General features: G+C 40.6%; 1 protein-coding gene across 1 annotated transcript in view; it reads left to right on the forward strand.

Moving 5' to 3' along the window:
- Nucleotides 1-40: 40 nt before the first annotated feature.
- Nucleotides 41-25,344, forward strand: part of LOC147204672 (breakpoint cluster region protein) — a 38,483-nt gene continuing 13,179 nt past the window's right edge. Inside the window, exons 1-4 of the mRNA XM_086111259.1 lie at nucleotides 41-2,047; nucleotides 21,584-21,756; nucleotides 23,241-23,345; nucleotides 23,576-23,761. Of these exons, the coding sequence (XP_085967385.1) occupies nucleotides 706-2,047; nucleotides 21,584-21,756; nucleotides 23,241-23,345; nucleotides 23,576-23,761 (1,806 nt within the window). The 5' untranslated portion in view covers nucleotides 41-705. The remainder of the gene's footprint in view (nucleotides 2,048-21,583; nucleotides 21,757-23,240; nucleotides 23,346-23,575; nucleotides 23,762-25,344) is intronic.

Raw genomic sequence — 25,344 nt, forward strand, 5'->3', positions numbered from 1 at the left:
ATTGCATCACAATGACCTTTGAAGTGCCAAGCGCAATCCGGGTATAATAGTGGCGTTGTTTCCAAATCACTTGAAAAGCCTTGGAGGGAGTTTATGGAAGAGAACGGTTTGGTGAAAAGTTGTCGATACTGTATTGTAATTTTTTCACCTCGATTGGTAAGAGCGCAACTGCAAAACAACACTCTTTTCTCCATTGCTCGCGTGGTGCTTTCCCGTTCTCTCAACAGTGTTCTTTGTTAAGAAAAGTAAGTTAAGTAGGCATTGTCGACTTTTTGAGTTTGATGTGTGATTGTGTACACGGACCAGTAATCACACATAGATGCCCCGCCTCTTCTGCTGGAGCTGCTCTTCGACGACGAGCCAAAACACCAGCGTATTCCGAGTCATTCTGGCAGCTAACACAGAGGATAGAGGATCTCTGGAGAATGAAAGTTTAAAAGATAGAGCACAAGGTCAACTATAAATTTCTTGGACTTGCCGTTAAGGAGTAAAGAAACTGGACCTTTGAATTTTTTTTGTTTGTTTGTTTCTTTGTGCATGAGTCTGTAAGTAAAAACTGAGATTGATCAGGAAGTGGACCCTCACATTACCCCTTCTTTCCACAGCACCATGGACATTCTCGGACACAAGAAGTTAATTTCACCGTATTATTTGCAAGGATTTTTGTTTGTATTTTTTTGTGAGTGATATTTGGCCAGAAAAACAATGGTTGAACCAGTTGGCTTTGTGGAGGCTTGGAGAGCCCAATTTCCTAATACTAATCCGCCATGCATGAAGCTGCACTCTATGGGAGATATTGAAGAGGAGCTGGACAAATGCAAGACATCCATCAAACACTTGGAAAAGGAAGTAAACAAAGAACGCTTTAGGATGATCTACCTACAGACCCTTCTTGCGAAAGAAAGGAAGTCATATGATGGCCAGCGATGGGGGTTTAAAAGGATTTCTCAGGCAAGTGATGGAACTTTTCTCACTGGTCCAGACAGCCAGATATCTCACAATGAGCAAGTATCAGTAGTGCAGCCACAGGCAGCACCTGGCAAGACAGAAAAGTGGACACCACATTCAGAGGGAGAGGTTGAGGCTGCCAAAGAGAAGGGCGGGGAGACACCTGTCTGCCAAGAGTCTGACATTTCCGAATTCCCAGTGGGACCGGGTTCAGTTGCGGCTCTGAGATCCAACTTTGAGCGCATCAGGAGAGCCAACTCAAACACAGCTGCAGATGGCAGAGGGTTGTCAGTGACGGGAGGACCAGACAAGCCCTTCTACGTGAACATGGAGTACCATTACGAGCGAGGACTGGTCAAAGTTAACGACAGGGAGGTGTCAGACAAGATCAGCACGCTTGGCTGTCAGGCCATGCAGATGGAACGCAAGAGGTCTCTTTATTCCGTCCCAGAAAAACTATCAGCCGCCACAGGAGACATAAACAAGTGTGTTCAGCGAGGCCGATCCGCTGAGGGGAACTGCAGTCATAATGGGTCATATGACCAACCAGAGGTCACCCATCACTTCCTGAAAGACGGTGCAATCCATTCTACAGAAGGAAAACCCGAGACACAGCCAGCTGAGTGTCAACCATACACCAGCGTGTATGTCGGGGGAATGATGATTGAGGGGGACACTCGAGTGATCCACATTAGAGACCACAGCATAGAGGAGAACACGCATCAAACATGGCCTCGGCGCTCCTGTTCTCCTGGCAGCTTTGATGATGATGATGGAGGAGGAGGGGAATACACCCCAGACTGCAGCTCCAATGAAAACCTGACATCCAGCGAAGAGGACTTCTCCTCGGGCCAGTCCAGTCATGTTTCCCCGAGTCCCACAACCTATCAGATGTTCATGGACAAAAGTCGCTCTCCTTCCCAGCAGTCGTTTGAGAGCAGCAGCCCACCCGTACCCATCTCCCAAACGCATCTGAAGCAGCAGGTGGAGGTTACTGAGCAGGTCAGAGTACATAAAGCAGGCCAACCTTGGCCCAGTGATGGGGAGTCCACCACATCCAGCAGGACTTCCCATGACAACAGTGTTCAAGGCGATCTGGGTAAGTTCACTAGGCATACTCTCTCTCTCTCTCTCTTTTACAACAACTAGAAAATGTTTGTATTTCATATTTGTGATCAACTTTTTACTGGGAAACATATTTGGTTACTTAAGTGGGCATTCAATATGGACCAGTTTATACTTGCCCATTTGACAGTAGGCCCATGTGATTTCTCTCAGACATGATAGCAACTAATATCATGAGTTACAAGTTGTTACATGACAAGAGGTATATAAAATGTGCATTTTTTTTCATGTTACATTTTGTTTTGCTTTTCCTTTCATGTGTTGCTCTAGTATTAATTTACTTAATTAGATTTTTTTTTAGAATAAAATAAGATTTTATTTTTACTCACAGACAGAAATAAACCAAGACTAAATAACTAAACTTTCTCCCAAAACTATGCAATATGACTTAAGTCAATTGGTCTGTCTATACATTTCTTTGATGATACTGAATTTTTCATTTATTAATATTGCCAATAATGTGATTTTTTTCTGACAAAAATACATTTCAATTAGGGGTGCACGGATAAGTCACCTGGGATCTGTATCGCCGCTGATTTCCCTAATTTTGGAAAAATCAGCCAGTGTCCTCTTCTGCTCTGAGATGACTAATAGGCTTTACATTTTTATTTGAGAGAACTCCATGTACAGTTCAAACAACCCATTTTTAAAGATCGGGGATCAGTGCTCGGCCAGAAAATTGGTGCACTCTTAGTTTTAAAAGATTCTTTTCCCCTTCGCTTCAAGATAAAGCAAATGATATTGACTTATTTAAACAACATTAGCTTTCAGTTTTTTTCCCTTCAAAGATTTTCTGTATTTCTCCTGATACCAAAGAAGCTTTCAAAAAAGCTTTTACTTGAGCATAAACTTGCATCAATTCACATTGTACAAAGAAATGCATTTTTCTCTTGACAGATAATGTGGAAATAAGTGTTCCTTTTACAAAACATGGATGTAAACACAATCCTTTGTAATGTTTTATTCATTAATTCATTGGCAAAAATTTTGAAATTGGTAAAAATAGTTTTTAGAGTCTTTGAATGTAATTATTTTTGGATTATGTTGTAATGTGTTAATGTATTTAAAAAAAACTGCAAAAAATTTGGTCTCTCTTTCTGTTTTCAAAAGAGCGAATGGGGGCTGATTTAATCAGCTGACCGATGAATCGCTAAGGCCCTAGCACTTTCCATCGGTCAAAAACTTTCAAATATGCTGATAAATCACTGGTTTTGCAAGATATAAATGGGCACCATGTTTTTGGCAATGTTAATCATGACTGACTCTGTGACTTCCTTGCACCGGGCTCCTTTTCTGTCATACACAAAACATTGTGAAAATGATTCTGGTTATTGTCCTTTTTTTTAAGCAGAAATTGAAGTCTTTAGATGTTTTTTTTTTAAATTTAATTTTCATCAGAGGGGTCAGAAAAGTTGCATTGGAATATTGAACTACAGAACTGCAAAAAAAAAAATGAATTAGTAAACAATCAACTCAAAAAACTCAATAAAATCAATTACTCACCAAGTCCTAAGTAGTCAAAATCTGAAAAATCCCCATTTTGGGTTTTTAATAATAATAATAATAATACCTTTTATTGATAAGCGCCTTTCAAAACACTCAAGGACACTTTACAACCAAAACAAGAACCTTAAAACCACAGATAATTTTCTTTATTTTGTTTTTGAACATACAGTACACAAAAGGGCGCAGACAGGAGAAAAATTCCACATCACGTTTGTTGATACCAGTAAATCTCTGTATATTATCATTTAACCAACTGATTAAGGTGAATTCATTTTCATATCCTAATATCCAGAATAATAGATGCAGCAACTAAACCTTGCCCTGGGGCCCTGTAGGTAGTGTGTGTGTGTGTGTGTGTGTGTGTGTGTGTGTGTGTGTGTGTGTGTGTGTGTGTGTGTGTGTGTGTGTGTGTGTGTGTGTGTGTGTGTGTGTGTGTGTGTGTGTGTGTGTGTGAGATGGACAGAGCTACTGGTGAGAATGTGAAGAAAAAGTTTTAAAGAGTACATCTCAAAGTTGCACGAGTGAACAATATGTTCTCACAGTATGGCCTTGCACGAGAATAAGTTACCATACATTGCTGTCTAAAATGCACCTGCAATCTCTTGAATGAAATGATAGTGGCCTACATGTTTTCTGGCCAGGATTTTTATGCCATTTCTTTTTAACACATGATGCTGTTAACCTGCAGAGGAGGGAAATATAATGAGATGACTGATGTGACCTACAAAAGCGAAACTAGGTTACCAGTAAATGAAATGCACATTCTTCACACAATAATGAGCATTAAGACACATTCTCTCCAAAGCCTGGGAATGAATGTTAATTCTAATCCATCTTTAATCATCTTTTTCTAAACACAACACTAGAGTGGGAAATTATTTTTACTCGGTTAGCTTGTAAAAATAAAAAGGTGCTTTGATTGGCATGCGGGATTGATCACTGATGGGGAATAAGGGGTTTTATTTATTTATTTATTTATTTTTAGCTGACCTCCACACTTTTTTGCCGTCTTCTGTTCGTGGCCCACTGAGTGCTAGAATGCGCTCACAGAAAGACCACGACAGAGGCAGCTCCTGCCCCCAGGCTTTCCCAGTCACTCCGTCCTTGTCCAGTCTGGGTGTTTTTGTGTCAGCACGCATCAGTGTTGTTGTCCTTGGTGCCGAGTAATTAACCTAAAGGGTTTTGTCGAGCGTGATAAATTTAGGGAGTCTCTTTTGTCATGGGAGGTGGGGAGAGAAAAGCCTTGACTCCTCACTCAAAAAAAAAAGACGATTGAATGGCTTAAAATATGTCACGCGGCTTCCAATCGAAATGCTGGCCATCAGTGCTTCCTGTTGTTATGCGTGAACACAAGAGTAGAATCTGTCATTGTGTGGCAAGTATTGACATGGTGACTGTGTAACAATGTTAAGTGGGAAAAGGAAAGTGGTTTTGGCCAACTTGGAATTTCATGGGCAGGAGTCAGGAGATAGTGGAGGACTTGTATTGTTGTGGTTTTGTAATTCCCCATGTATCAGAGTCCAAGCCAAACATTCTGCAAAGCGAGATTGGGATGCAGGAAATAGTTTGCCTCTGCCTCTTAAAAATCATCCAATGCGGCGGGTTGGATTAGGCAGATGCACAGAATGTGTTGTTATATAAGGTGATTCTTTCCAAAGCTCTTTGACACAAAGCATGTGACAAACAAGCAGATCGTGCGTGATATAATCGGCATGAAGCGTATATCGCACGCCTCTGCGATGACTGCAATGTACAATCTATTCTTTCTGGTTCTGTCTCTCATCATTCTCATTTGTCAGTCAGTGTTTTAAACATAACTTTGGGCAAAGATAACAATTAATTTCATGATGGCACCCCAATTTCAATGACTACATTACTTTGAAATGATTAGTAATAAATTAAATTAACACAGAATTGCACATTGAGGCAATTTAGGATGGGCCTAGTTGAGTTTTGGTCTCACCCAGTCCGCCCCTAAGCTCTGCGTGGCCCTTGAAAAGTTATTCATCCAAAATAAAATGTAAAATGACCTTAGTGCTTTCATTTTGAAAGTCGTGGTCTTTTTCCTTGAATCCAAACCGCAACTCTGGCTTGAGGGAGTAATGTGAGGGTTGCTTTGTCTGTTTGTGTAGGCATCACTTGTGTGGGTGGAACAAGCAACCACGAGCAAGAGCGGTGTGTTTGAAAGCAGTGTCTTGTGTCCTCATGTTGGCAACATTCTTACTTTTTGCACCGGTGAGGAAATAGAGACATTTTTTCAGGATTGATGATTTGGGAGTCCCATCTATTTTCGGCTATTATGAGTTAGCAATTTATGCTCAAAATGTCAGGATATTTTAAGGTCACCTAATTTGAAAATGTTGATTTCTTGGCTGTGTTTTCTCATTATTTTCTGTTTCTACTGCAATAATGCCGTAGTGTGTGGCATACGGTTGTCTGGGAGAAGCTATACATGCACATTTTATTGGTAAGAATGTCATTTTTTTATTTTCTCTGATGAAGTACAGTATATCTCACACTGAGTGCTACACAACAATTTGTAGGCATCATGTTGTCAGAATTATGAACAATGACATGAAAGCAAAAACCATCAGAAAAAAATGCTGCAAAATGTAAACCTAACATCTGTAAGTCACAACTTACAATAATGAGATAGTATACTTTGAATGGTCAACGCAAACAACAAATTTTGTTCTTTTTTGGCTCTCATTACTACATACAACGATCCTAGCACAAAAAATGCACTGATTACAGTGTTTTCAGTCCCAAAAAAAAAAAGTTGTCAGTAACAATGGCAAAGTAAGATGGCTGCCCTCTGGCTTGAACGGCGAGGAGCCTAAATCCGTTTAAATCCGTGTGGTGAGCAAGTCAACTATATTTGATGTGGCAGAGCCACCGTAATTTTCACACTACTAAATGTAGTTTTTAAATCTGATGTTGTTACGTGTGGACTCCCGCATTCAGTATATTTCAATATTTGTCATCACAGTAACAGTTTGACTCTCATACAATCGTTATTAAAAATTTTTTTTACATGCTTTCTTGTCTAGAGTTTAAATGCATTACGTCTTAGATTTTCCTGAAGGCATCATCTGGCTCTGCCCCGCCCCCCTTCACCCTCACACCTGGAAAACAAGTCTTTTACAGCCATGACCTCAGTTAGTAGCATATTTACTTTTCTAAATGTGTAGCCTGTAGGTTTTGGCGGCCCCGATGACATCACTTTATAATTGGCATTTTAAAAAAGGGCCTACCTTCTTGTGTTTTCTAAGAGTGTTCTGTTCGGAGATGTGGTTGAAAGTTCCAATGGACCTTTGAGTGTTTTATTTGTCCTAAAACAACTTCCAGATACTTTTGCACAGTTCTTGTGACTTGCAACTTGACCATTATGTGTAAAATCAGTGGAGTTCCCCTGCTTAATGCACATTATAGTGTTTGACACTTACTGTTAAAAATCTTCACGCTACTGGCACTGTGGATATTGCCCTTGTCCAGAGCAGACTAAATGCTGACATAAAGGCACAGCTGTTTAATGTGAGCCTTGTGTAATGAATTACCAGAGGTCTGGATTCAATTTCTGTGTTGCAATAAACATTTGTGTGCACGTTGCTGGATTAAGATTTGGGCACGGAGTTGGTTGAGGCACATTTCCAATAAACTGGCCTTTGTTGTGGTTAGGGACTTGCAGAGAGAAGTCGGAAAGCTTTGGTGTTCTTAATTGTATTAAAAAGAATTGTGGCTAAAATGTATTTCACCCTGAGAGGGAAAAAAAAGTACCAAAAAAACCCCAACAATGCTACCTTGATCTCACAGAAGCTTTGTAACCTTTTAGTTGAGCATGGTGTAAGTGTTAAGTAAAGCCTAATAAAACCTTACTGTCAAGGATTATTTGTGCATACATGTAAATTTTCTACACCATGCAAAATGCGTCTTATTAGTCACTCAGGGATGAGGTAACTATTGTGATCTGTCACAAATCAGCTGCGTTCCTATGTAATCTTGACACAGCACTCCGTTTTTTTTTTCTTTTTTTAAAATATTTTTGTTGTCTCCTCATTTCTGATTATCTGGTGCAATTGTGAAGCTCGGATAAAGACAAGAGTTTCTGATTAGCTATGAGCCCTTTAAGGAGGTCAGCTCTCCAGTGGGTCTAATTTGCCATAATTAGTCATCATCATGACTCTTAAATGCCGGTGGCAAAAGCTTCATGGACATCAGCGTTAAGAAGAGCCTGAGTGTGTGGACTTTGTCAGCGTTGAAGTGAAATAGTGGCAGGTTGCGGGTCAATCCTCATCATGGGAATGCTGAGGAACAAGCGCTCCCATTCATGCTATGAACTATGTTGAAATAAACCAAGGAGCTTCTTTAAGCTTGTATCTCACTGTGCGGCAAATGCTTGCAAATGTAATGCATTTTGGGATTTGCCAGGATTCATAAAACCTTTTTGCAAAGGGTTTTGCTTGTCGCAAACGGTTTTTGTTGTAGTTTTTGAACATATATGTTAGTATTGCTCTGCCGCCAACATTTTGGTACCGTTGAACTACATTGACGTGAGTTGAGGAGTTATTTTCAATTAGACAACAATAGTGCTTTGCTGCCATGCATGGCTCTACACCGGTGCTAGCAGGACCAAAATCTGTGTAGCCCCTGTTAAGTCCCCCAGCAATTTATTTATTTATTTCGTTTTAAAACAATTAAAAACTTCACCAGCAGCCATTCTGTTCCAATACAATTCCTGGTCCCGTGTTTGTGTTGCAGCTGTAACTCGTGTTTGTTTGTTTGGGCAAGGAGAGGCGTTAGGTCAGAGTTAGTACGCATTCAAACGTATTTGCAAACTCATTCGGACGTATTTGCAAAGTACCTTTGAACATTTTGAAAAACAAAATAAGGCAAATGCTGAAGACCTTGCATTTTTTTCCCCCATGGGCATGTGCAGGTCAATTCCCTCTGGTATTAATGGGAAAAATGCATAATGGCAATTATGCACTGCAGACATATTAAAAAAACCATAAAATTTAGTACTAAACAATGCTTATTTGTTTAACTTATTAGTATAATGTAGGCCAAATGCTAAAAGCAACTTTTATTTTCTCTCGTCTGTGTAAATCAATACCCTGTGGCATTATGGGAAAAAAATGTGATGTTTTCACCATTTAGTCTACATATTATTAATTCGCTTAAAGGTCATTTGTAAATACTTTCAAACGAGTCGGCGAAAAATTTACTCGGCATTGGCCCTTCTATGCTTCCATAGGAACATGCTTTTGGTGAGTATCAGACTTATATTGAAAATGCGAGACAACCTCTCAAGTAAGATAAGACTTTTTTTTTTTTTACGGCGCCCCCCTACCTCCCCACTTATTCCTTAAGCCCCGCCCGTAGCCCCAGGAGAGAAAGAAATCCTGGCAGGTTCTAGGATTTATAAACCATCACTCACTCCATGTTCCCAGCAGAGTTCAGTTCCTATCCCAATGAATAACGGAGCTTCCCTGTTTTGAAATGTATTTTCTCTTTTCGCTGTTTGGTTCACTAGAATTGTGTCTCCTCCCGCATAACGTCTGAAATCTTACTCCATGTTTGAACCACAAATTAGATTGCTAACTAACAGTGACAGTTGACCAAGATTCCATCATCTTCTGTGTATTTCAGGTTCTTGTATATGCTTGTGTTTTTATTCCAATATTTAATATTGTGCCGGGAGCTGTCATGAACGGACTTGTGCATCTATTCAGTAATAGTAGAGGAGACAAGTGGAAGACATGTTTGACCACAGCGCCTCAGGTCTGTGGACCAGACTTTATTAGAAGTACCAAGAACTAAACTGAGGCTCAGAGGGGATCGAGCCTTTTCTGTTGCTGGTCCCTCTCTCTGGAATGACCTCCCACTAAACATTCGGCAAGCCTCCTCGCTGCCCATCTTCAAAACCCTCCTCAAAACTCACTTGTATTCTTTGGCATTCGACTCAGCATGACTTAGATTTGTTCTTGGTTTGACTGTTTGGTGCTTTCTACCGCCTTTATTACCGATTTGTCTTACTGTTTATTGTGCATGTTAAATTGCTCCATGTACAGCACTTTGTATGCAGCGATGGCTGTTTGAAAGTGCTCTATAAATACTGTTGACTTGACTTGACTTGACTTGACCACAGGGTTTATCAAAGGATGCACTGTAATCACAGAAATTTACAAGGTATTGTTTCCAGATTACTTCGGAATGCAATGCGTACATTGGGGATTCCCTTGTCTGTATTCTGTGGTTCGCTCATACCCTGGAGACTTGGGCCAAGTCAGTCAGCTGATTACAAGGTCCTGTGAGTCACTGAATCAAGCTCTTGTCAAGGTTGTTAAACTTGTAGATTTTTTTAAAGGGTGGGGGGTGGCAAAAGTGACAAATTTCACGACATTAGAAATTTTGCCATTTAATTTTCTTTATTTGAAGAGTTAAGATTAGCAGCAATGATTCAACGGTATCCATTTTAAAGCCAAGTTGCTACGGTGAGCTAAAAGACATTTGCATGGTATCTGGAGATTACTACTAAATGCTTTCATGTACATTCCTAAATAGAATGATACTGTAGTCAATTTATTCTTTGGATTTTTAGTTTCGTAACCAACATATCTCATGTTGCACAAGCAATTCCAAGGAGGAATTGAGCACTTTTTTCTTGCACTTAGTAGCAGTGAGGGAGTGCTCAACTGATTCAAACTCATTCAGACTATTGTCACTCAACAGCTAGTTGCCATTTCTATTTTTGCGACATTCCTGTTCCAAAACCCAAAACCGGATGGCTTGCCCACCCTAACTTTGTGATATATTATGTTTAATGTATTTAGAAAAATCATATTGTCTTGTTTCAATAAATTGCAATGTGTGTAGATGTGGTGTTTATTATTATCATTAGGCAATACAAATTTTAAAAATTAAACAAAATTACAAGTGGCCATTAAAATGACATCTTCTACAATCTACATCTCAAAATACACGTTCAAAACTTTAATTTTGCGCGCCAGCTGCCAACTTGTATTAGCCGTTCCTTCGTACGTCAGGACTTCCAAATATAGCGTCAGGGCAGAGCGCCGATGCGTATGTGGAACTGGGAGTCGCGGCTTGGAATTGAAGCGGATTTACATGGGACAGGAGAAGAGAGCCAATCTCTTCTTCGTTAATGGATGCTACAGCTTCTTGTTGCTTTCAACTTGGCTTGTAGCAGACGTGTGCACATTTCAGCATGACGTCTTTGATCCACTGGTGAAAAGGACACTTTGATTCGCTCCTCTTTCATCTATAACTGCCTCAAACAACAAAGTGTATGCAGTAAAGTGGTTCAGATTGCACGATCATATGTGTCTTATGTGTTGTCTTGTATTATTTTGTCATTTTATGTTAACTTTTCTTTTGATGGCGGCGCGGGCACCCGCAGCGGCTCCTCTTGTTGCATGTTGCCTTGAGAGGGAAGACATTTCATCTGTGCTGTATGTTGCACATATGTTGCACATACAGCACATTTGACAATAAAGTTGTATTTGACTTGATAAGTAAGCATGAAGTATAATATTATCAACAGTGACGTATAATACTACGGTGATGACTTACAATACCCTCAATACATACGGTCTATAAAACTATTTATTTGCATACAGTATTGAAAACAATGCAATTGTCACAAAATTGGCAACACTGCAGACGCGAGTTGTAGCTCTCGCTCGCCATCTCCCTTGTACCAAGTTCCACAAGTGCACATCAAATAAAAACACCACATATTTCCTGTTTTATTTTGACGTCATGGTCACTGTGAGTACCAGTCTGAGATTGTAGGGAGGCCGTATATCGCCCTCGGGCCGTTCTTTGCGCAAGCTGCTCGAGAGGGTGGCACTGTTTGCTACATCCGCCAGTCTTCGACCGAGTCCTTCTTTCCAGTCAAATGCAGGGTCATTAATATTTGAGGTTCCTCAAAGTAGCCCAGATAGACCCGTCATTGTACTAGGATACCAGCACCTTATGTGAAGTGGTCACGGAAGCTAAAGAATGCAGCCTTTCCCTTTCCTAGAATAAATGTTGGCCCACCGGAGGAAGTGCTGGTCGCAGTCATGGTAAGGTAGTCCTGCCTCTGTGTGTAAGTAAGATACACCTGTTCCTCTGTGCAGCGTACAGTACACAGTGGTCAAAAGCTGGCAGGCCATCGTGACAGCAGGTCCGGCATCGCCAGCTGCTCTCACAGGAAAAGAAAAAGTCCCTGAATGGGCTCCTTGTGCCGCCTTATCTGGGAACAGAAAAGGGGAAAAAAACACTTTGTTGAAAAGACCAAAGACAGGTTGGACTCAGTCCTAGCCAGCTCACCCAGTTTGCTTGTTTACTCAAACACTTTGCCGGAGATAATTGGAAAATATCTTGGGCATGTTTATGAGCTTGTGGTCCTGAGTCCCCTGGCTAAGTGGTCCTCCCTCGTGCTCAGCCTCAGCGCCTGTGGTCCTGCAGTCTCAGCTCTGCTCCTTGGTCACACTCAAAGGGCCCTCTGTGCTGTGGGCTGGCAGGCAAGTGCTGATGGAATGTCTCAGCTGCTCGCAGTGTGTGTGTGTGGGGGGGGGGGGGGGGGGGTAATGAAATGTTAAGTGTGGTAGGAGTTCACCTCTCTCACGACAGCCTGACCTGTGGAGCTTGTTGTATTACTAGTCAACACAGTTTGTTTTAGACAAATATGAGGCTGTTCAGTGTGAGGGAATGGGAAAACAAATGCCTGAGAAACATGTCAAGGCAAACGCTTAATTTGTTCACAACTAACAAACGGAACTGACGGCATACTCGCAGAAGTCAAGTCACGTTTATTTATTTAGCCCTTAATCACAAAAGAGTCTCAAAGGACTTCACATGCCCACACTTGACATAAATTAACGAGATCCCTTGATCTACCCTCCCCCCCATTGCTTTTTCATTATTTAGTGATTGCGTCACCCTGCACGCCACCTGAAAGTATGTTATGCTGCTAAAATCCTCCCTTTTTAGGGCTGAATAACATGGTTATATAGTGGAACTCCTCTACAAAGAACCCTACATGGGTGAAAATACCCCCTAGTGTGAAAAAATCTTCATGCATTAACACCATTCCCACTTTCCTGCCCCTCATACAATGAAAAAAACCCTGTTGCGTTATACGAAATCTTTTTCTCTGCTTTTGCCTCACAACGAGATTCACTACAACAAAGTCTAATCCAACAGCGACCTCTACTGCTTCGTTCGGAAACAGCAACAGCAACCACAACACTGGTTTACACATGCGCAGTAGTCCAGGAAGTATTTGTCTTTGTTAGTTTCAGACGCAGCAAGAACGTTGCATTGCTAAAATGGCTACAAAACGGAACTTTTGGATGTCAAGCAGCTAAGACAAGAAGAGCTCTGACGCTGGAAGAGAGGGTAAAAGTGATCAAAATGATAGATTGAGGAAGCAAAATAAAACATTGTCCAAGAAATTGATATAAGTGAAAGTGAATGCTGATCGTAAATTTCGCAATTTCTTTCCCTTTTTTTCTTTCTGCACTGACTATATGAAGTATCAAATAAGTGTATGCTCATATTTATGCCCTATTGGAATACAAATAAAGAGTGCACATCCGTTTTTGTGTGTGTGTACACATACTGTACGTTTGTGTGTGTGTGTGTGTGTGTGTGTGTGCGCGTGTGTGTGTGTTTGCATCTGAGATCAAATTTGGTACAGCGAAACACCCCCTGTTGTGAAAAATTTCTTGCCGCAAACATGATTTCGTTGTAGAGGAGTTTCACTATATCTACTTTTGTGATTCATTTACCATGAGCAAACTGTCATGCTTTTGTATTTAATTGTCGGATTGTTTGATAATCCTTTTTTAATATAGTGAATTTTAATTGTTGGCACTTCCGCCAGATGTATGTTAGTTTCATTGAAACTTTAAATTGTCCACCGATGCGAAAGCATTGGAGACTAGTCAAGGGTGTATTTCAATCCATCCTTTTTCCCTTCAAGACCAACTCCAACATCCTATCTTCGGAGACAGACGCCCGTGTCCTTGGGCTCATCTTCATGTTCATGCTATGGCAACTCGAGTTTGAGGTGTTTGGTGTTTGGGGCCGCATTGCACATCGCTGGCTGTTCCAGTTGACAGAGCTGGCTTGTCACTGGCGCATCTGATAATTTAGTGACAGAATGTAGACCACACACAGTGTAAAAGCTAGCGTATCTTGCTGTTCGTTCCGGAGCAAGTCGAGTTTTGCGTGTTTGTGAATTTGCTAGACTGGTCTATGCCTCAATATGCGCTCCAGCGTATTCTATTGCACGCTCCTGGTGCATCTGTCAATTTGGTGACAAAAAGTAGGTTTCAGACTATCTAACAGCAGGTCCAACTCGCAGGTCCAAACGCACTTTGAACGCCAATCTTATGCACGCACCCCAGCAAGTCCATTTTTTGCTTCCGCAATTTCTAGGACTGTGTGTGCCTTGACTGCCCTGATTTTAAAAAAGAACCAGGGGAGAGTGATTCTAGGCATATACCAAAAGAAAGAAATATTCACCCATGCGCACAGTTAAACTGAGCTTTACACGAGACTTGCGCTGGGCACGAAAATGGGGCCTCCCGTCTTTAATGTTGTTTTGTGAATGTGGCGTTTAACCCTCTTGGCGTACTTGGCAGACCTCCTAGATTATCATACTGGATTGCATTTGCTATAATATCGTCACCTTGCAATGTTGATTGTCCCGTTAACTGCTCTTTGCCATTGTTATCGAGTTATCCGGTAAAATCCCTTGGCGCTGTGTGGCAATGCAGTGTACACTTTCAGGCAAATAGTTGTTTGAGTGGCCAAAAGAAAAGAATAGAGCACGTAAATGGACCAGAAAATGGGAACGATATAGTTTCGTTCTTGCAAAGCAAATGAATTTCACTCAGGTGTCAACAAGCATTCTTTGTTACAAGATACAAGACATCTGTTTTCTCAACTGCATTTGCAAAAAAGGAAGGTGTGATAATCAATGAATAACTCTGGCTATTGTTTATGAAAACATTCAAACTATTTGAGTACATGGATGGAATCTTCTGTCATGGTTTGCACCTAACAATGCTGCCGATAGAATATAATACAGTGATAATGCAGAGTGGCTGACAACGCATCAGAACCACCTTAGCAATGACAATGTAGGGCATCAACCCACTACGACTTGTGATCTTTGTGCTAGCGGGAATACATGGACCAAGTAGGTAATCGTATTGTGCAACATTTACAGCACGGCATATTTCAGGCACATTTTCCACATCTTGAGCATCTGGCTTGTACATGCATGGTCCAACATACATCTTGCCCACAACCTCCTCTCCCTCCAACTCTTCAAACACCTGGATCCCCTCAAATAAGTTTGAAACGTTGCTTTCTGAATGGATTTCTGACTCGCTTTGTACACTTTTCACAGTGAGCGCCGCTATTGTTGTCTTAATGTGACGTCACACTTCTGGGTTTGTCGCTCGTCAGGATCTCACTTCGGGAAAAAAAATTACTTCATGAAATAGAAATCATTTTTTCATACTTTATTTAATTTATTTTATTTAATCACTTGTCGGCCCGGTAGTCCGGTGGTTAGCACGTCGACTTCACAGTGCAGAGGTACCGGGTTCAATTTCAGCTCCGGCCTCCCTGTGTGGAGTTTGCATGTTCTCCCCGGGCCTGCGTGGGTTTTCTCCGGGTACTCCGGTTTCCTCCCACATTCCAAAAACATGCATGGCAGGCTGATTGAACGCTCTAAATTGTCCCTAGGTGTGAATGTGAGCGTGGATGGTTGTTCGTCTCTGTGTGCCCTGCGATTGGCTGGCAACCGATTCAGGGTGTCCCCCGCCTACTGCCCGAAGACAGCTGGGATAGGCTCCAGCACCCCCCGCGACCCTAATGAGGATCAAGCGGTTTGGAAAATGGATGGATGGATGGATGGATTAATCACTTGTGACATAAAAATATTTCCTTTGGGATTTAAAGTTACAAATAAAGTTACAAACTTCATGAAATAGAAATAATTTTTTCATGCTTTATTTAATCACTTGTGACATAAAAATATTTCCTTTGGGATTTAAAGTTATAAATAAAGTTACAAAGTTGACAATTAGGAGTAATTAATTTATGCTACTGATAACATTTTTTTTTTAAATTCAGTGTGTTCCCACCGTATGTTTTTCTATGTTTTTTTTTAGATCGGAACTACTGGGCTTTGATTATTTCTCTTATGAAGCACATTTCATGCAGTGGTCTCACCACTCTGAGCTATTTCTACACACTGATTAGTAGGTGCACTGGGCTGGGCGGTCTAGTTCTAACCGATACTGTTCACTGACTGACTGGCACTAATTTTAGGCTGGCCTAAACAGCAGATGAGTGGCCCTCACTGCTTCCACGGGCCGTGTGGCTCAAAGGCATACGTACTGATGTTTTGGCTAACATTTTAACAGTTTACCACAACACATTGGGGACTATTGCAGCTACAGATCCTCCAGTTACAGGTGCACCCCAGTTAATTTCTGTCAGATTCAATTTGACTTCTCTTGGCATGGATTGCAAAGTTTATAAAAACAGTTGGTCCTTAATGTCTTCTCAAACCGTGGAAAAATATTGTCATGCATCACAGGATGATTCAAGTAACATAACGGGTGTAATCACAATACGGTAATGCTGGTAGTTGGCTTTCGTAGTATATGGGATCTTGACTGATTGATTTTTTTAAAAAAAATTTTTGCATTGTTAAAGGAATTCACAATGAACCACTGAAGCCATTCAGTGTTTCCATTGCTCTGATGGTACTTCAGCAGTAGGCTGCTGACATTTCATGAGTTATACCTTCACAAATGTAACTTGGAACATCCCTTGGCACCTGTTTTGCACTTCCAATGCCAGCCGGCATGCTACTTTGGCTAGCTTAGATGGACACAAAATTCACTTTCACCTCTCTGCAAGGTTGCAATGAAGGGATGGGAAAACTGAACCTATTTTTTCCCTCGATTGCTCCAAGGCATGAATAAGAAAAAACAAAAGCAGACAACCAAAATATTCCAGACACTTCTTAGCATGAAGCCGTGCCGTTCTAGTCAATAATAAACAAATTAGTAACATAGAATGCCACTTATGACAGTCCAAATGCCACAGTCATTACTTGAATCATGATGACATATACCTACCAATCTCCTTAAAAGTTGTGATTTTGTCATTCCGTATCATGCAGTAACTTACCAATTGAATGTAACGATAACAGTGATATTGTTGCGTTTTTTTAAAAAACAATATTATGCGTTTCTATACAGTATGTTGAGCTTTTTTATATCGCCAACCTCCCCACAATATTGTGATATTAGATATAATAATGTGCGAGAATCGATCCATCCATCCATTTTCAACACCGCTTATCCAGAACGGTCAGGGGAAGAAGGTAAAAATATCAGGCAGAAGGCAGACTGACTACACCCTGAACTGGTCGCCAGTTGGTCGCAGGGCACATATGGAGACAAACAACCTTTCACAACCACATCCACACCATCACTGAGTGGGGCACCGATCCCACGCTGCCTGCACACAAGTCAGGCAAGTGTACCGCGACAGTAACAGTGTACAGTCTATGCTTTTGAGTAGTCATTGACGTTCATGTGGCCTATGGCGATGGAGTCTTGGGATTCAAGTTGGCTCTTTTCAGCGGGGTGACCTAAAACATGACCCGAGACAATTTCACGCACAGGTCACTGTGAAGTGACATGAAGCCTTGGAGTGATTCCAGCTACAAATGGAACCGCCTTCAGTACCCACTTGTCTATTTGCTCTTCCTGTCGCTACAGTTTCCTGGGTGACCACAAAGTTCAGTGGAGCATGCATTTGCTTCAACCTTAATGTATTGTGGAGCTTTTGACATCTCGCACCCACATGTGACTTTTTCCAAAGGTGTAACCTTTCCCTCTCTCTCCATCGTAACTATCAACAACACACTGATCAATTAAGTGCACTGGCCTGGGCCTTTTCCCAGAAGGCATACAGAGGTTTACAGATGCCACCATTCGATTTGCGGAACCGAATCGATAAACCTCTTTGCCCAGTTTCATACTGGTTGAGTTCTATTTGATCTTGATTGCCTTTCATCCTAAATAGGTGATTGCCATGTTTTTCATTTTAAATCAACAATGTGCAGTAAAATGTCTGTGCTATCTGGGTATTTGTCAGCATCAATGTTCACATTCGACCCAAATGCTGAAGGATGATGTTGGCATGACAAAATAAGACCCGATGATTATCTGTGTGAGACTGAATCTCTGATTTTGTAACAGTCTCAGCTGTACATCTGTCCCTGGCCGCAACCGTAGTTTATCTCCGTGGATTAGGATTAAGGATTTGACTATGTCTTTGCTTTGTCATCAGTCGCAGAAAGCAAAATTCCACCTTTTCATTCCTTTTTTTTTTTCACAGACTAAAGAAAACAAACCTGATTCCTAATCAGTTTCCAGAAGGGGGAGTGGAAACTTGCGTCACTGATTTACACTCGTGTCTTATTTTTGGCATATTTAAAGTGTAAGTGTTGGAAAAACAGCAAAGTCTGTGTATTTAGCACAAAAAAAAGCCTGGAATCATTTGAAACAAATTACTGTTGATGTATGAAATTCTTGAAAAACACAAAATTACAGAGTTCAGGCACAAGCCCGAAGCAAATTGAGCTTCACTCTGATCCACAGCTGGTAGGCTGAGCGCTTATGTAAGGTCATTAGGGAGTATTTATTACAGCTTCATTGCATGGTTGAAACCATGATGAGATGCTTTAGGAAGAGCCTGAGAGGACACCGACCTGTCTATCGACATGAAACACCCAGCATAGACTAGCATAGGTGCTCACAGCATATGCTGGTGTTGCTGTAAAACACAGCCAAAGAATTTTTTGAAAGCAGGGGAGTGGAAATTGTGAAATTGTTTTCTTCACTATGATATCGGATACGCATCAATCAGCATTGGCTATGTCGAGTAGTCGAGAATTTGTCCAGATTGCAAACAAAATTCCTCAGACATGAATAAGTATCTACGTTAAGTAATGAAAGTGTCTTCTCTTCTATGGAAGAGTTCAAAAAGGACAAAAGTTAAGTGGCTTACTAATAACAAAAATGATGGTATGGAAAAAGAAACGGAACTACTTTGTACTCTGTCAAATTTTCCACACTGAACTATTACATTTCATGCTGTGTATCGAACTGCCCTACGGATGAAATTATTGACACACATTTCTGAAATAATCGCACGAGAGATTGGCTTGCCAAAGTTAATATTTGTAAAATCAAAGTTATCCGTACAGTAAATATTATACTTTATAGAACATGTGCTATTCTATAGGTGGGAGTAGAGCGTGTTTATTAAAAGATGACCCTGTGCAGTCGGCCTGTTTCCGCTTTGATGTTGAAGATGAATTGCTGAATTTCCCGGACAGAGCTGCCTGCACACTTCCTCGGGAACAATTCTTGTTATCCTGACTGCAAATAAAAACATTTTTATGTGACATCCTCTTTTCTCACACCGTCACGTTCAAATAATTTGTTTTTAAAAAATGACACTTCTGTTAAATACTCAAGTCTCTTTAGGGAGGATCAAATGTGTAAAATGTCTCCTCGTGCTTAAATATGATATGTATAGGAGGAGATCGGAGGAGATAGCTGTTGCCTCTAAGGCCGCTGAGAAGGATGTGTTATTCATCCACTGGCAGAGCTGATGTATAATCTCGCTGGAACACAGAGTGGCCTTTCACACCGGACTTCCCCTGTGTACTAAAGCTTGGCCGGGGTACTCGGCTCTTCCTCACGCAGTCACTACATGCCTCTCTCTTTCTCTCTCTATTGGATCCTCTCTGTTTGTTGGAGTCTTTTGTCCCAGGGTCTCTGTAGATATTACTTTGATAAATGCACTCGGTTTCCCCGGCTTCTCCAGGGTGACTCAGCTTTGTCCCCCGTCGCTTTCCGGAATCCTCTCTTTCCTGTTTTCAAGCTTTTTACGAGCGTCTCTTTACAAACCAGCCGCCACTTTACTGGATGCGTGCTTAGATTTTTTTTTACTTGTTTCTTGAGATCCCCTCTCACAGCCTTCAGTCATCTCTGTGATAATAATGTTGACGATTCAGATAAGTGATGGTGACTCCAGGAAGGCTGGCAGTGATTACTGGACGCGATGCCTGTTGAGCTTCGTCTTCCGGATATTCGTGATAAGTCACATGGTAGACTGTATACAGTATTTGGAACTTGTTTTTCTTGCATGTGATCACTATTGGCCTGTTTCTTTGTTTTGTTTTTTAAAAGTGGCACCTGCATATTTAAGTGATCATTGCAGAAACTTGACATAATTTTGTAAAATTTTGATTCAGTTGCTCTTGATCTGATAAAGTACCAAAAGCACACCAAGTCAAACAAGATCATTGTGTATTGATTTGTCTGTTTATCCATTCACTTGGCACAAGCTCACAGTGGCTGGCTTTGACCTGGGGTCGTGAAGCTTTAAAAATATGTGATGTCACTGAACCAAAGGAATGACTGCTGCTTGTCTTATCTTGCATTATATTGCAGCACTTTGTATGCAACGTTTTATTTTATTATTATTTTTTTTTATTTTTTTATGCTCGATAAATACAGTTGAGTTGAGAGGTTATCTACCCCCAAGCGTCTTGGGGAGCGAGTTCACTCGTGCGCCAAGTCACGTTTTTACATTGACGTGTACATACCAATGCAGGAAGTTGAGATGTTTGCGTTTTCGAGTCCCTATGTCGAGTTTGTGACATCTAAAGTTGAAAATATTCAGGTTGGTGGTACACACCATACTATAGACAAGTGGTTTCTACTGTAGCTTAAAGATCAAAATCAAAGAAATATTTGGAGTCGCGGCACGGTGCATTGAAGCTTAGCAAGTCCTGACAGGTTTTTGAAAGCAGCTGAGTGCGAATGTAGGAAGTCCTTGAATTATATTTCCACACAATATAAATTATAAATGTTATATTTTGCCATTACAGTATGAACAGTTAAATATGTCCTGTCATAAAACACGTTCTTTAAAACCCTCATAGTCGACCGTTTACAAAGAATGCAATATTTCTTTGAAGTGTCATAGCACAGAACTGCTTTTATTGTCCATAAAGGGCAAAAAATCCCAAGGAATTAATATAAACTATATATGTATGGATAGCACAGATGCCGCTGAACATTTTGAGTGATTGAAAATAAAAAAACACATGCTGGAATAATGCAATATACACAATTTTCAAACATTGTAAAACGCGTAGGTTCGGTTCAGTTTTTTTCGAAGGGCATAAGGGTTTTAATTTATATTTTACATATTAAAAAAATCTTTTGTGGAAATTGAAGTCAAGAAAAACAATTTTTAAAAATAAAAACAAGTAAGCCGTTTTGACAATTTTTTCACAATTTAGGTTCAGTCAAAAAGGCTGTCGTTATGTTACTTATACAAAGTAATAAAAACCTTATCCTTACACGTGACTGTTAAAAATGTTTCAATAAAGTATTGGTGAAAGCAGTTGTCCTTTTTATGTTAATGGGAATCGTCGACATCTGCTGAAAGTAAGTTTTGATCTAACTTGGTTACTTTTAAAGCCAGGCAATCAGTTATCAGCAATTTAGTTACTTTTTATTTCAAGTATTCACTAAAGTAACTAAATGACTTTTCCAAGGTTACTGTGGTAACACTGTTTGCTGCTGACCAAAGACATTGAAATGTGAATTGCAGTTGCCAGCTGCAAAATAAGCCAAGACACAAAACATTCTTATTGAACAGTGTTCCATTAAAGTTGTGTCCGCTTATCCAGCTTCATAATATCCACATTTGCATTCCAATGAACAATTATGAGCTTTATTTGGATTTCTACTGAAGGGCAGACATACCAAAGCAAATTTGCTCAAAACTTTACAGGTTCATTGATTTAAAAACATCTCATGTTGTTACTTTTATCACCTCATGGCTTACATGTGTCCTTTGTTTCTAACAGACAACGAGAGCCCTGCATCATTTAGTTACGACCCGGAACAGTCAGAAGAGCAAACTTCTCACGATGCTCTGTCCCTCAGCGGCTCTCCTCCCTCATCTCCTCAGCTCCGTTCTAAAAGTCGATGCTGCAGCCGAGACACACAATCATCCGGTTCCTTGGAGTCTACGCTGTCGGTAATGTCAAAGTTTACTGTCTCTTTTATAAGGTATATTGGCCTCCACTATTGTGATGTGCCATTATTATCTTATTATTTGTGGGTTTATATGTTAAAATGTTGAATGATAGTGCCTTAGAATACTTTATCAGATGGTGGGTGGACCTTATTTTCTGGCAAAATAGTAGGCGGGCTGTCTTCTTGGCCGCGGTGTTGTGTATCTGTTAAGCATTTGTAGGACTATTCCATCCATCCATTTGCTATAACGCTTATCTGCACGAGGGGTAAATTACGGGTGAACTGGTACCTATCTAAGATGACTACCTAACAATCTGGACTGGTCGCCATCTAATTGCAGGACACATTCTGTACAGACAAGCAACCATCCACACTTACATTCAAACGTAAATTCCTTCTCACCCCAACCCTAATGAAGATAAACACTGTGTAAAATGGATTGATGGGTTTACTGTTCCATATATAGTACCGTATTGGCCCAAATATGACGGCCCTGATTATACGACGACCCCCTTCTTTTTCAAGACTCAAGTTTGAAAAAATACTTTTGAACACCAAATTATTTTTTATACAGAAAATAGTTACAGTACATCTGAAACAAATGATTATAACAAGATATTTGAGAGAAAACGCATGTTATTTTGCCTCATTCAAATTTAATATCTGAAGATTTAAATATGTAAACTACAGTGCAATCACAATCGTAATTGAATGGCTTCTGGTTTTTGAAATGTAAATTACATCATAACTTCTCAGCTGCCGGTTAACCTGGCCGTTCTTTGACCCACTTTTCTCCAGATTGTCACTACGTTTCTCTATTTTCTGTTATCTCTTCTATTATTTTCTTCTCTTTTCCTTCTTACCGCTATTTTTTATTTTTCTTCTTCGTGCTACCGCTGGTTTTATTTTTATTCTTCGTGGCAGGGGTTCACTTTGGCCTGGGGAGTCAACTTCAGCATTCGCTTCAATGATATCTGGCGCCATTTAGCGTCATGAATGGGTATAATGTCTAGACCCCAAATATAAGACGACCCCACTTTTTCAGTCTTATTTCAATGCAAAAAACACCGTCTTATATTCGGGCCAATACGGTATACCTCGCTCCCCTCTTTGGTTCTGTCTTCATCTTGTATGTGTGGTCTTATTATCTTCTGATTGGTGGTCTTCAACACTGATGGAGGAAATGTAATGGCTGAGATTAAGTCCCCAACATGATAGCCTGCACTGAGATGACTGATGTCTTTGACCTGTTGAAATAATAAGCCCTGGTCTAGAAACACGTTTATCTTATTGAAGATACCGCTAGTGTCTGACTCAAGCCCCATGGAATGTAAAACTCCTACAGAGTGTAGTAAAATAATCCTTGTCGTTAATCTTACAACAATATTTGCAGCCACATGTGTGCGGTCAGCACGTCACACATCCATCAACAGGATTTCCCAATATCGCTGTTTTTTTTCTCGGTCATGTCCATGTTCGTGTCAGGTTGAGCTGGATCAGGAAAAAGGAGTGGAGATGAGGAAGTGGGTTCTGTCCGGAATCCTGGCCAGTGAGGAGACCTACCTCAGCCACCTAGAAGCACTTTTGATTGTATGTTCAACACGCACACTTTTTCATCATACTGTAAGCTTGATAATGGTCGGTTTTAAATGTGGCCAGTACAGTACATGTATTTTTTATTTTTTTATTTTTTTTACCCTCGTTTAGGAAATCTTTTGGAAGCAAGCATTACACAATTTCTGAATGACACGTGAATTGTATTTGAAACGCTTGTTTCCATAGAGTTCATCAATAACCTCATGGATTTTTGTTCTTTAAAGCCCATGAAGCCTCTCAGGGCAGCAGCCACAACATCGCAACCAATGCTGACCATCCAGCAGATCGAGACGATTTTCTTTAAAGTGCCCGAGCTCCATGAGATCCATAAAGACTTCTACGACGCTCTGCTTCCTCGTGTTCAAGACTGGAGTTACCAGCAGTGTGTGGGAGACCTCTTCCAGAGACTGGTATGATCTCATTTTAACATTTTGCCACCTTAATGCCCTGCGTTTCTGTATTGGCAACTACAATTTAAAAGAGAAAAATCAACACGAGGAATCAGTCATAGAATTATATTATGCATCAGGAAAATGGTCAGGTAAAGACATGCTCTAGCACATTAGCCAAACCTGTTTTTCGGCTTCTTGTTATTTAACATACATGCAGCTGAGAATCATTAGCCAGTAGAGAAACACGATGGTCTGGAAGTATATAATGGGTTAAAATAACTGAAAGGTTTGCTTAGCACTTCCTCTGAATGAAATGATCGGAATGAGAATTCTTTAATGTCGTACCATGTTGCCTTAGCAAAACGGAGACCTTTCATGGACTACGGCTGTGTATGTTTTAGAGTGCACATGTGGTTGGACTGCCTGAAGTCATCACTCAGCCCCATAAAAGCATCGTTTCACCGTATGACAAGCAGTAAAGGAGAACAAAAAGTTCTATAGGAGGTTACTGGATAAGAGCTTATATGATATTGGCGCAAGACGTACACATTCACGCATGGTTTATATGTAGACGTGACAAATCTCCCTCACTCGCTTTGCTTTCTCTTGTAACTGTTATGCCAAATCAAGCGACCGCATAGCATGTGGTGGCATAGCAAATTCCCAGCGGCTGTCGTCTCCCTGGTTTTAGAAGAAAGACACGTTTATTTTTATTACACAGTTTGACAACAAGGCAACTGACATGCTCTATAGACTATCCGTAAAGTATCTTACAAGAATGCATTATCCCTCGGTTTACGTAAGATATATTTAAATTGGGTTATTGCAGTAGGATATATGCAATGTTGTGTTCTTCCATATTTGATTTTATCGAATAAAGTGGTGAACAGTGTACATGACTTGGTTCAAAAATGTTAACATGTTTGCAGTAGGAAATTTATTGACACTGTGATATGAAGCACATGCTCGGGCAGGGAATGAGGGTTTTCCGTTTCGGCCAACATGAGTTTTTTGGCTGAACTAGATTAACGTTAATTGCACATCCACTACTGTAGGTGGCAGTGGTGCTGTCATTTTTCAGAAACTGCGCAGGGAGTTTTAGTTTAACGGGGTGGGGTATTTTTGCTTTGAACATGCACACACACACAGAGCACAGAGCAGGAGATACAAAGAATTTCCTCTTCCTGGGGAAGGGGGGAGGGGGGGCAATAAAACCGAGAATCACTGCCTCAGAGATGAACTTTATTGGTTCGCGACCGGACCAGTGTGTATACTTCAGCTCACCCACAACAATAGGGAGAAAAAGCAGGATCGAAAATGGATGGATAGCTCTAAATTCAAAGTGTAAAACTAGTGTATTCAGATGATTATTCTTTCAATCACAGAAGTTGCTCTCATTCACTTCAAGCAAATTTCTTGAAGCCGTGATTGAGAACATTATAGCTAGCATGCATTGTCATTTCATCCCTAATAATTCCTGTTTACCCTGACTTTACTTCATTGCTCCTTTCGTCACCGCTTGTCCGCCTCACATGCCCCCATTTACTACACCACACTATCGACATACAAAATTTGACTCACAGGTTGTGCCACCTAGGAGG

The sequence above is a fragment of the Hippocampus guttulatus genome, chromosome 5, assembly GCF_054856545.1.
Source record: "Hippocampus guttulatus isolate MCC_2025c chromosome 5, RoL_Hgut_1.0, whole genome shotgun sequence".
Classification (NCBI taxonomy): domain Eukaryota; kingdom Metazoa; phylum Chordata; class Actinopteri; order Syngnathiformes; family Syngnathidae; genus Hippocampus; species Hippocampus guttulatus.